Source organism: Sceloporus undulatus, chromosome 1 (genome assembly GCF_019175285.1).
Source record: "Sceloporus undulatus isolate JIND9_A2432 ecotype Alabama chromosome 1, SceUnd_v1.1, whole genome shotgun sequence".
Classification (NCBI taxonomy): Eukaryota; Metazoa; Chordata; class Lepidosauria; order Squamata; family Phrynosomatidae; genus Sceloporus; species Sceloporus undulatus.
Window position 1 is genome coordinate 3,897,457 of NC_056522.1, and position 12,421 is coordinate 3,909,877.

General features: G+C 44.3%; 1 protein-coding gene across 2 annotated transcripts in view; it reads right to left on the bottom strand.

Moving 5' to 3' along the window:
• The window catches only part of ELP3 (elongator acetyltransferase complex subunit 3), a 149,586-nt gene that overhangs the window by 28,859 nt on the left and 108,306 nt on the right, over positions 1–12,421 (bottom strand). The window contains exons 12-13 of one of the 2 annotated variants that reach the window (XM_042438208.1): positions 8,747–8,812; positions 559–786 (exon numbers count right to left, since the gene is read on the bottom strand). In XM_042438208.1, the coding sequence (XP_042294142.1) occupies positions 559–786; positions 8,747–8,812 (294 nt within the window). The remainder of the gene's footprint in view (positions 1–558; positions 787–8,746; positions 8,813–12,421) is intronic. The other variant, XM_042438216.1, reaches the window with a different exon arrangement.

Genomic DNA, 12,421 nt, shown 5'->3' on the forward strand with positions numbered 1-12,421 from the left:
GACCCTTCACCATTTTGGTGGACTTCCTCTGGCCATGCTCCAGCTTCTCAACATCCTTCTTGAATTGTGGAACCCATAACTGGACACAGGATTATTCCAGGTGAGGCCTGACCAAAGCAGAATAGAGTAACACTATTACTTCCCTTGATCTATACACTATATGGCCTTTTCAACTGCTGCATAACACTGTTGATTCATGTTCAACTTGGACTACTAGATCCCTTTCACACATAGTCTCCTTAAACCAGGTGTCCCCCATCCTATTTCTATGCATTTCATTTTTCTGTCCTAAGTGCAATACCTTACATTTCCCCCTGTTGAAATTCATTTTGTTAGTTTTGGCCCAGCTTTTTAATCTATTAAGGTCATTTTGAATTTTGATCCTGTCCTCTGGGGTATTAGCTACTCCTCCTAATTTGGTGTCATCTGTGAATTTGATAAGCATTCCCTCTATTCCTTCATCCAAGTTATTGATAAAGATGCTGAACAGCACTGGGCCCAGGACAGAACCCTGTGGCAATGAAATACTTTGGCATAGTGTAACCAGCCTGCCAGTACCTGGTGCTGGAATTTGGAGGGGTCTCGGCTGCTGACGGGGACCACACTCCCATAGACATGGAGCTCTCGGACGATGGAGACACCTCCCTTCAGCTCCACTCTGAATGTCTCCTCTGAACACTTCCGCAAACGCAGGAGGCCGATCAGGATATCTTGCTCGGGATCCTCATACGAGAGGAAAGTCTCCCACCCGCCATTGGCCACGTAATCTCTCCGGATAAGTTCTACCTGCCAACAAAAAGAAAGAGGCCGACACGAATCACCAGGCGGCAGTAATGAGAGCAATAATAATGGTGCATGACCAGTAGGTGATAGAAGCCAATTTCATAGCGGTGTAGACAATTATTTGGATGTGGAAGAAGAGGGTGTGAAATGCTTTTGCGAAGTCTGCCTTGCTGTCAATGGATTTTTAATGGTGTCAGATAAGAGCCAAAGGTGCCATTGTTGGATTTACACAGAAGTCCGAACTGGGATTAAACCTCTGAATGAGAAAGCTTTCTTGGAAATCACACATAGAAATTCTCAAGACACCAATGTGCTCTTGACCCGTTAAGAGGTAGGTATTTCTTTAGTATTATTTATTTCATTTATATGCCACCTTTCTTTTAGAATCATAGAATCATAGAGTTGGAAGAGACCACTAGGGCCATCCAGTCCAACCCCCTGCCATGCAGGAAATCCAAATCAAAGCATCCCTGACAGATGGCCATCCAGCCTCTGTTTAAAGACCTCCAAGGAAGGAGACTCTATCACTCTCCGAGGGAGTGCATTCTACTGTCGAATAGCCCTTACTGTCAGGAAGTTCCTCCTAATGTTCAGGTGGAATCTCTTTTCCTGCAGCTTGCATCCATTGTTCCGGGTCCTGTTCTCTGGAGCAGCAGAAAACAAGCTTGCTCCCTCCTCAATATGACATCCTTTCAAATATTTAAACAGGGCTATCATATCACCTCTTAACCTTCTTTTCTCCAGGCTAAACATCCCCAGCTCCCTGAGTCGTTCCTCATAGGGCATGGTTTCCAGACCTTTCACCATTTTTGTCGCCCTCCTTTGGACACGCTCCAGTTTCTCAATGTCCTTTTTGAATTGTGGTGCCCAGAACTGGACACAATATTCTAGGTGGGGCCTGACCAGAGCAGAATACAGTGGCACTATTACTTCTCTTGATCTAGACACTATACTTCTATTGATGCAGCCTAAAATAGCATTGGCCTTTTTAGCTGCCGCATCACACTGTTCACTCATGTTCAACTTGTGGTCTACTTGGACTCCTAGATCCCTTTCACACGTAGTTTCATTCAGCCAGGTGTCACCCATCCTATATCTGTGCATTTTATTTTTCCGCCCTAAGTGCAATACCTTACATTTCTCTGTGTTGAATTTCATTTTGTTAGCTTTGGCCCAGCTTTCTAGTCTATTCAGGTCATTTTGAATTTTGATCCTGTCCTCTGGAGTATTAGCTATTCCCCCTAACTTTGTGTCATCTGCAAATTTGATAAGTATGCTCCCAATTCTGTCATCCAGGTCATTGATAAAGATGTTGAATAGCACTGGGCCCAGGACAGAGCGCTGTGGGACCCCACTGGTCACTTCTCTCCAGGATGAAAAGGAGCCATTGTTGAGCACCCTTTGGGTTCGGCCGGTCAACCAATTACAGATCCATGTAACAGTTCCTTTGTCTAGCCCACATTTTACAAGCTTGTTTGCAAGAATATCATGGGAAAGCTTGTCAAAGGCCTTACTGAAATCAAGATATACTATATCCACAGCATTCCCTTCATCTACCAAGCTGGTAATTTTATCAAAGAAAGAGATTAGGTTTGTCTGGCATGACTTGTTTCTCTGAAACCCATGTTGACTTTTTGTGATTATGGCATTGCCTTCTAGATGTTCACAGACTCTCTGTTTAATGATCTGCTCCAGAATCTTTCCTAGTACTGATGTCAGACTAACTGGACGATAATTGTTGGGATCCTCTTTTTTCCCCTTTTTGAAGATGGGGACAATGTTTGCCCTCCGCCAGTCTGCTGGGATCTCTCCTGTTTTCCAGGAGTTTTCAAAGATTATTGCCAATGGCTCCAATATTACATTTGCCAGTTCTTTTAATACCCTTGGATAGAGTTCATCTGGTCCCGGAGACTTAAATTCATTTAGATTAACAAGGTGTTCCTCTACTATCTCTTTACTTATTCTGTGCTGAAATTCCCCTATTCTGTCCTCTGCTCCATTATCCTCAGGTTGAACACCCTTTTCTTTTTCTGAGAAGACTGAGGCAAAGAAGGTGTTGAGTAATTCTGCCTTTTCTCTGTCTTCTGTTAGGATTTTGCCATCTTCTCCACGAAGTGGCCCTACTGTTTCCTTCTTCTTCCTCTTGCTGCGGACATATCCAAAAAAGCCCTTTTTATTGTTCTTAACCTCTCTAGCAAGCCTGAGTTCGTTCTGCGCTTTAGCTTTTCTGACTGGGACTCAAGGCAGCTTCCAGAAAGAGTACATTAAACACATTTACAATAAAATTTAAAAACATCCCTGGCGCTGATGGTGATGCTTAGAGGAGACAGTGTGTTCCAGGGTGCATCTACACTCTAGAAATAATACAGCTTTACACCACTTTAACTGCCATAGCTCCACCCTACAGAATCTGAGGATTTGTAGTTTTGTGTGAGGCACCCAGCCCTCTTTGTACAGAGATAGCTTGTTAAACTACAAATATAAGGATTCCATAGGATGGAGCTACAGCAATTAAAGTGGGGTCAAACTACATTATTTCTGCAGTGTATATGCATTTTCTATCTCAACGCACAACATGCAATGCACATGTATTGCTGGAATGAACATAATAAACCCAAGATGTGAGACAGACATACAGAAAGTAAGGTGTAAATAGGGCAACACCGGAAGTAAGTTACAAGCACAGAAGGAAGTGTCCATACGACCTTGAGTACCTATCATAAAAATGTCAGGTCCAGCAGTGTTTTGGACAGAGATTTGCAAACTGAAGAACCAGTGCTATCCAACAGACTTCAGCCCAAGTATCACTGGGAGCCTGAAAACACCCAGTGTGCCGAGACAGAGATCTTTGCTCGAGATGCATGAGCCCTGACCACGCTTGGTGCCCTATGAATGTAGCTCAGGCAAATAGTACAACCTCCTCCAAGTTCTCCATAATCTAGTATGACAATACCAGCAACATATCAAGATCAGAGCATATTACACCAGTATTGAAATCTCTACATTAGCTGCCAATTAGCTTCCAAGCACAATGCAAAGTGTCAGTTATTACCTATAAAGCCCTACATGGCCTGGGCCCGTGTTACTTAAGGGAACGCCTCTCCCTACATAATCCGGCCCACACTCTCAGAACATCTGGCACAAAAATATTAGAATACCCCAAAACCTGGTTGAAAACTACCTCTTGTAAAACGTTTTCTGCGATGGCCTCTAGACTTTGGAACAACCTACCGGAAGAGATTCGTCTTATGCCTTCTTTGGAAGCTTTCAAGAGGGCATTGAAGACAGATCTCTTCCGGCAAACCTATCCAACGGATCTCCTCTAATCTGATTTTGAACATTTGAATACGATGACTCGATTTTTACGACTGTGAGCAATACTGTTAACAACTCTTCCCTTTTTATTTCCGATTGATATATTTTGTATTGTCTATGTATTTTATGATGTTTTTATTGCTGTAATCCTGGTTCAATCTGAAAGGAGAAGCGGGAGATATAAATGAAAATTTATTATTATTATTATTATTATTATTATTATTATTATTATACCTGACGTGAAAGCCTTCAGAAACCTATTTTTCTGGCCCTGCAGCATTTACTCCAATTGTTGCTATTGTTACGTGCCTTCAACTCCAATTTATGGTGATCCTATTCTAGAGTTTTCTGACTTATTAGGAGGTTTGCTATTACCCCTTAGGCTGAGAGAATGTAACTTGCCCAAAGTCACCCAGTAGGCTTCTACAATTGAGCAGGGATTTGAGTCCTTGTCCAACGCTCAAACTACTACCCCACTCTGGTTCATGTTTGCACTATTGATAATCTGCTACTGAAAATCCTTTGATCAAGACACCACTGAGTCCAGATCAATCTTGGCAGCCCTTGAATCTAGGTTTAGTAGTGGGACACCACATCCTCCTTGACTTATAACCGACGGAGCCAACCAGCTGACATCAGCAGCCGGCCTGGCACAAGCTCATGGAGAGGTGACGGAGTGCAAGCCTTCAGGTTAAAGGCTTATTTCTTTAAGGCAGGGATGATAATCATACAGTCTTCTGGTTATTGTTGGACTGCAAACCCCATCAGCTGTAGCCAGTAGAGTAATAGTGAGGAATGAATAGTAAAAGTTGGAAGAGACCAGAAGGGCTATCTACTCCAACCTCATTCAGGAAGACACAATCAACACTCTCCCAAAAGATGACCATCCGGCCTCTGTTTAAAGACCCCCAAAGAAGGAGACTCCAGCACTCGCTGAGGGAGTGTATTCCATTGTCAAACAGCTCTTACTGTCAGGAAATTCTTTTTCATGTTTAGGTGGAATCTCTTTCCCTGTAGCTTGTATCCACTGCTCTGTGTTCTAGTCTCTGGAGCTGCAGAAAACAAGCTTGCTCCATCCTCCATAAGACATCCCTTCAAATATTTAAACATGGCTATCATGTCACCCCTTAACCTGCTGGCTAAACATCCCCAGCTTCCTGAGCCACTCCTCATAGGGCATGGTTTGAAATCTTTTACTATTTTGGTCACCTTCCTCCGGACACTTTAGTTAGCTGATATTTATGCTCCAGCATCTGGATTGTGGGCCATTTCCTATCTCTGTCTTCAAGCCATTTCTGATTTATGGGGGTCCTAAGGGGAACCTATCGTGGGGCTTTCCTGGGAGGATTAATTCAGGGGGTCTTTGTCATTGCCTTCCTCTGAGTCTGAAACAGTGAAGCCAAGGTCACTCAGGGAATTTCTACAGATGAGTGAGGATTCGAACCCTGGTCCCTAGAGTCCTAGTCCAATGCTCAAACCGCTACACCACACCGGGAGGGAGTAATCCTGGGCAAATGGTACAAAACACCACAGTTCAGCTGCAGCACATTAGTCAGGTGCTTCCTTGGAGCAATCCAGGTGTTGCACTGCCTTCCTGCCTTGTGAGCTTTCCCTGCAGGCCTGAAGATAGAATCCCCTAGATGGATATCACCTGATGGTTATTTTGTGAAAAGCAGCGCACAACACAGGCTCTGTTTCCATTATTCTATTTTATTCATGCTGTTCCACTGATGTGAAACACATTCTTGCTGTGCTGTAGCTAGCAGAAGGTGTATCAGGAACAGCAGCATCAAGTCTTGCCGTAAGCTTATAAAGCCATGTCACAGGCATCTGTGACTCACCTCATCATGGGACTGGTGCTAGTGTTCCAGACATCTTATGCCCTGCCAGGCTTACAACACAACTCTATGTCTGTTGAATGTCTCCCTGTATTCAATGAGGCTCACTGCCTACCTTATATTAATTCCTTGATCTATTAGTATAATATTAAACAATTGTTTAATTGTATTTTACTGTGGATGGGTGGGTTTGGGAAGGTTGGGATATAATAATGATAGTTGTTTTATTGTGTTTTAAGGGTGTTTTATTATTGTTAGCCGCCTCGATCTGCTTGGAGAGGCGAGATACAAATATTATTATACAAAAATCAGCATAATAAATAAACAATAATAAAACTTTTATTTATATCCTGCTTTTCTGTTACAAGACAATCAAAGCGGCTCACAACATATTAAAATCCACATTTACAAAATTATGTCCCAAATTCCCCCCCTTAAAACAGGATTAAACATGTTACAATTAAAAGTGCCTGTCATCTTCACTGAGGACTGTGAACCACGTTTCTGCAATTTGTCAACTACTCTGCTATTTTCCAGACTTGGTTTATAAGCCCAGCAGCTTTTCTGCCAATAGTTATTGGGCTCAGCAGTTATTGACAGTTACGACCGTTGTTAAGATGATACCTTTCACCCTATCACTACATCTAGAAGGCAATGCCATAATCACAAAAAGTCAACATGGGTTTCAGAGAAACAAGTCATGCCAGACAAACCTAATCTCTTTCTTTGATAAAATTACCAGCTTGGTAGATGAAGGGAATGCTGTGGATATAGTATATCTTGATTTCAGTAAGGCCTTTGACAAAGTTCCCCATGACATTCTTGCAAACAAGCTTGTAAAATGTGGGCTAGACAAGGCAACTGTTAAGTGGATTTGTAACTGGTTGACCGGACGAACCCAAAGGGTGCTCAACAATGGCACCTTTTCATCCTGGAGAGAAGTGACCAGTGGGGTCCCACAGGGCTCTGTCCTGGGCCCAGTGCTATTCAACATCTTTATCAATGACTTGGAGGAAAAAATTGGGGGAATACTTATCAAATTTGCAGATGACACCAATTAGGAGGAATTGCTAATACTCCAGAGGACAGGATCAACATTCAAAATGACCTGAATAGACTAGAAAGCTGGGCCACAGCAAACAGAATGAACTTCAACAGGGAGAAATGTAAGGTACTGCACTTAGGGCGAAAAAATGAAATGCACAGATATAGGATGGGGGACACCTGGCTAAAGGAGACAACATGTGAAAGGGATCTAGGAGTCCAAGTAGACCACAAGTTGAACATGAGTCAACAGTGCGATGCGGCAGCTAACAAGGCCAATGCGATTTTAGGCTGCATCAATAGAAGTATAGTGTCTAGATCAAGGGAAGTAATAGTGCCACTATATTCTGCTCTGGTCAGGCCCCACCTGGAATATTGTGTCCAGTTCTGGGCGCCACAATTCAAAAAGGACATTGAGAAACTGGAGCGTGTCCAAAGGAGGGCGACTAAAATGGTGAAAGGTCTGGAAACCATGCCCTATGAGGAACGACTTAGGGAGCTGGGGATGTTTAGCCTGCAGAAAAGAAGGTTAAGAGGTGATATGATAGCCCTGTTCAAATATTTGAAGGGATGTCATATTGAGGAGGGAGCAAGCTTGTTTTCTGCTGCTCCAGAGACTAGGACCCGAAGCAATGGATGCAAACTGCAGGAAAAGAGATTCCACCTCAATATTAGGAGGAACTTCCTGACAGTAAGGGCTGTTCGACAGTGGAACAAACTCCCTCGGATTGTAGTGGAGTCTCCTTCCTTGGAGGTCTTCAAGCAGAGGCTGGATGGCCATCTGTCGGGGATGCTTTGATTGTGATTTCCTGCATGGCGGGGGGTTGGACTGGATGGCCCCTGTGGTCTCTTCCAACTCTATGATTCTGTGATACATTAACATGTTTTGCATTTCCATTCCATTTCCTACAGCCTTTACCCTGCTTGGTTATATAAGTCTGTCTGCAAAGGCCTCAACGCCGGTGGATAAAAAATACACACAAAAGAGATTCTACTTAAACATTAGGAAGAACTTCCTGATGATAAAAGCTGTTTGACAGTGGAATATGCTCCCTTGGAGAGTGGTGGAGTCTCCTTCTTTGGAGATCTTTAAACAGAAGTCGGATGGTCATCTGTTGGGTTGCTTTGTTTGTGTTTCATGGCTTGGTAGCAAACTCTATGATTCTGTGACTCTTATGAGTCTGTGATTCTGTGCTGAGAATCCTACCATAATTAGTTTACTTGCCTTTAGTAAAGAAAAGAAAGCATGCCATGTTAATGTTGACCAGCTGCGTCCCCATATATCTACAATTTCAGAACTAAAATGATTAAGTTATGGAAATACCCTTAATATGGTTTCAATGTTGTGGTGAAACCATAGATAAGGATGGATCAGCAGACTGATTTGGCATACACTGTCATCCTGAATTCCTTTTCAGGGATGTTAATCTTTCCCTATTTCTTTTTCACATAAAAGAATGAATAATTTCAAAGTTTGCTTCCTGTGTGTGTGTGTGTGTGTGTGTGTGTGAGAGAGAGAGAGAGAGAGAGAGAGAGAGAGAGAGAGACTGTTTTCTGTACAAATAAAATGCAAAAAAAATCTTAAAGCAGGCGACCATGTTCTTTGGGAAGGCAGGCATATTTTTCTTAACAGTTCTTGTTCCAAAAATTCTTGACAACCCATGTTCTTTTAGATGACCACTTCTCTCTGTCTTCACAAAAGGATTTGTGTTTGTGCATGACATGCACACATACAGAGCCCCACTAGGAAGGAATAAGCAACCCACCTGATAGGGTCTCACTTTGTGATGAATTTCTTGTATCCCAACTTCTCTTGTCCTCACATCACGGCACTAGGTGGAGAAAAAAACAAGAAAGCAAGACAACAATCGCACCAGGGAGACACACAGTCAGGATAGAGGATGTTGCATGTGCTATTGCCTCCTCCAGAGTCTAAAATTAAGTTGGAATCGACCTAAGCTGATAATTTGAAACAGGAGACTTCAAAATAAAAATGTTCGCTGAACCATCCATAACACAACTCCAAGTGTGTGCGTGTGTGCGCACGCGCAGGGGAAGGGAGCATGACATTTAAAATACAAAGAAGGAGAGGGGAAGGAAAGAAGGCAGGCAGGCTGGAGACATCTTGCAAGACATCAGTATGAATCTCATGGGAAAAGGCAATATCTGATTTGAAAACTGCATTACTTGAAAAAAATGGGTTGCTAACACTTACCACGATCAGTGTTGGAAGAACAAGAGAATTGGAAAGGTGTGTGTGTTTATGTGCTAATTTAATGTTGTGCATCAAAACTCCTGAACAAGGTGGGAGGAAAGCTTTTAATGAGAAAATTAAAGTGGAGAAATGCAGTGAAAATACAAACAGATTAAGTGCAATGCAATGAAGTTCAGTCTAGAGAAGATGGAAGCACCAATGGAGGTTATGTCCTAAATCCAGAGTGGTTCCCAAACCTGTGGTCCTCCAGATGTTTTGGACTTCATCTCCCATAATTTCTGACTGTTGGCCAAGGTACTTTTGATGCCCAAGTGCCTTTGTGTAGCCTAGGGTGGTGTGCCAACTGTATCCTACAGTGGTAATAGTGAAGGTAAATGGCAACTCAAAGACTATCAGATTGCAGAGAAGAGTACAGGCATACCACAGTTAATAAAGTCCTTGCCAGTGACACTTCTTTTTCCAAAACCTTTCTATGCTCCCATTCCCCTTCTTTTCCTTGTCCTAGCTGCAGGGTGTGTTTTAGCAGCATCATCATTGGGAGGATAGTGAAGGAAGGCTGGAGAAACAAAACTTTTGGCAACTGGTTGCAGCAGTGGGTTTGCAGTATACAATGCAATAAAGCCCAAGCTGGAAAGGAATGGGATTCTGCTCTAGTGGATCTTAAATGTAGCTGTCTATGCCTGAGTACAACAGGCAAGGTAAACCAGTTGTCTCCAGAATCCCTTACTGTGCATTTGTGAACACCAAAACAGAGAGAAAAGGAGAAAGCAGATAAGATTGTATCACCAGTTACAGATTCAGTCTCCCTTATCCAAAATGCTTGGGATCAGAAGTGTTTTGGATTTTGAATTTTATTGGATTTTGGAATACCTGTGCTTGCATCATGGGATATCCTGGAGATGGAACCCAAGTCGAAACACAAAATTCATTTATGTTTCTTATACATCTTATATATGTAGCCTGAAGACAATTTTATATAACACTTTAAATAATTTTAAACTCTGACTATAGCAATGGCCCTCCAGGATTTCAGACAGAGTCTCTCTCCTCGTCCTAGCAGGAGATCCCTAGTTTTCTTTCTTGGTGGTCTCCCACCCAATGCCTAACCAGTTTACAGTACTTTCTGCATTTCTGTTTCTAACATGTATACACATCTACCAACTGAGGCTACACACCATGCGTCTGCTGAGGTGGACTGCTCTCCAAGAAAGCTTATGCCAAATAAAATGAAAGTCTTGGAAGATACCGCAAGACTCTGACTGCTGCCACACTGCAGAATTAATGCAGTTTGACACTGCTTTAACTGCCATGGTTCAATGCTATGGAAACTGGGGATTTGTAATTTTTCTGATAGAAAAGGATAAATATCTCACAAAACTACAGATCACAGAATTTCATAGCATTGATCCATGGCAGTTAAAGTGGTGTCAAACTGCATTAATTCTGCAGTGTGGACACAGCCTTGGCCAGCAGGAATGTCTTTTCATTTCTAATAATGATGTAATAGCTGTCCTGGTTGACAGGAGAAGCAGTTGAGCCTAAAGCCAACAATCCAGAGAATATAGAAGTATGGGAACAACATACTTTGCCATGTTAATGTTGACCAGACGCCCCGGAGGACTCAGGCGCAACTCATTCCACCAGTGCCAGCGCCGGCAGAGGGAGAAACAGCTGAGCCCCGGTTGTTGTGGGCAGGGAAAGGGGAGGCACCGGAGGGAGCGGTGACCTCTAAAGCCGGCCCGCCGGCTCCCAGACTCTTGCTCCACACCGGAGGATGCCCCGGAGGACTCAGGCGCAATTCATTCCACCAGCGCCAGCGCTGGCAGAGGGAGAAACAGCTGAGCCCCGGTTGTTGTGGGCGGGGAAATGGGAGGCACCGGTGAGAGCGGTGACCTCTAAAGCCGGCCCGCCGACTCCCAGACTCTTGCTCCGCACCGGAGGATGCCCCGAAGGACTCACGTGTGGCTCGTTCCGGCACTGGTGCCAGTGGGGGGGGGGGCAGCTGGGCCCCGGTTGTTGTCGGCGCCGCACCGGAGGACACCTTGAGCGCAATTTTCTTTCCATCAGTGCCAGTGGGAGCCTTTCTTGGGGGGGAGGAACGGGTATTTTCTAGTTTTTGTTGGCTTTCTCTAGGGGTTTTTTAGATTGTGTATTGGGGAGTGATGCTTCTTTCCATTTCCCTTTGTCTTGGGGTTTTGTTGCTGGAAATTGGTATGGGACTGGGGGTGGGTTGTGGGATGCCAGCTCTCATGGATGATGCATGTGTAATTGGAGCTCCTATTGAGGTTGTGTGGGGCAAGGGGAGGTATGGCGGTAGGAAAGTGGATTCATGTCAGAATGGAAAGCGAGATCGATGCGTAATACCTATCTCTCCTTCCTTCCACTTTCCTAACCAAAGAGGCCTGAGAGTTAGCCAAGTCGTACCACAAACCCTGTCTCTGCTCCTATGCAACGCCAGGTCCATAAAAAATAAGACCCACATTATTTATGATCTTATTCGGGATAACAACTGTGACCTGGCGTGCATTACTGAGACCTGGCTTGGGCCTGAGAGTGAGGCAGTGTGGGCCCAGGCCCTCCCAGCCGGGTTCTCAGTTAAGGACCAGATCAGGTTAGGTGGGCGGTGTTGCCTTGGTCCATAAAAACACCCTCTCCTTAACCAGGATCCCAGTCCGGAAAATGGATCACATCGAGTGTATTTACCTGTCCCTGAAGGCCAGAGACAGTCTGGGGATTCTGTTGGTCTACAGGCCACCCCGTGCGCTAACAGATTCCCTGGCCGAGCTGACACAGCTGGTCTCGGAACTGGTGTTGGAGTCCTCTAGGCTTCTTGTCCTGGGGGACCTCAACATCCCTTTCGAGGCCAGCGATGCTCCAACAGGTGCAGCTTGGGAGTTCATGACTACCATGACAGCCATGGGCCTGTCTCAATTAGTCTCAGGGCCAACGCATTGTGCTGGTAATACTCTTGATGTGGTCTTTAGTTCAGACATGGAGGCTCCGTGGGTAGAGATCTCTAAAATCTCTCCCCTGTCATGGACGGATCATTTCCTGGTTGAGGCTCGAATCAAGGCTTCTACCTTAAGTCCCCCCGGGGGTGGCGGACCTATTAGGATGGTCCACCCTCGAAGGCTGATGGAACCCAAAAGGTTCCAAGAAGCCCTAGAGGGGTATACGACTGGTACTGACGGCGATTCTGTTGATGCCCTGACCAACATCTGGGATA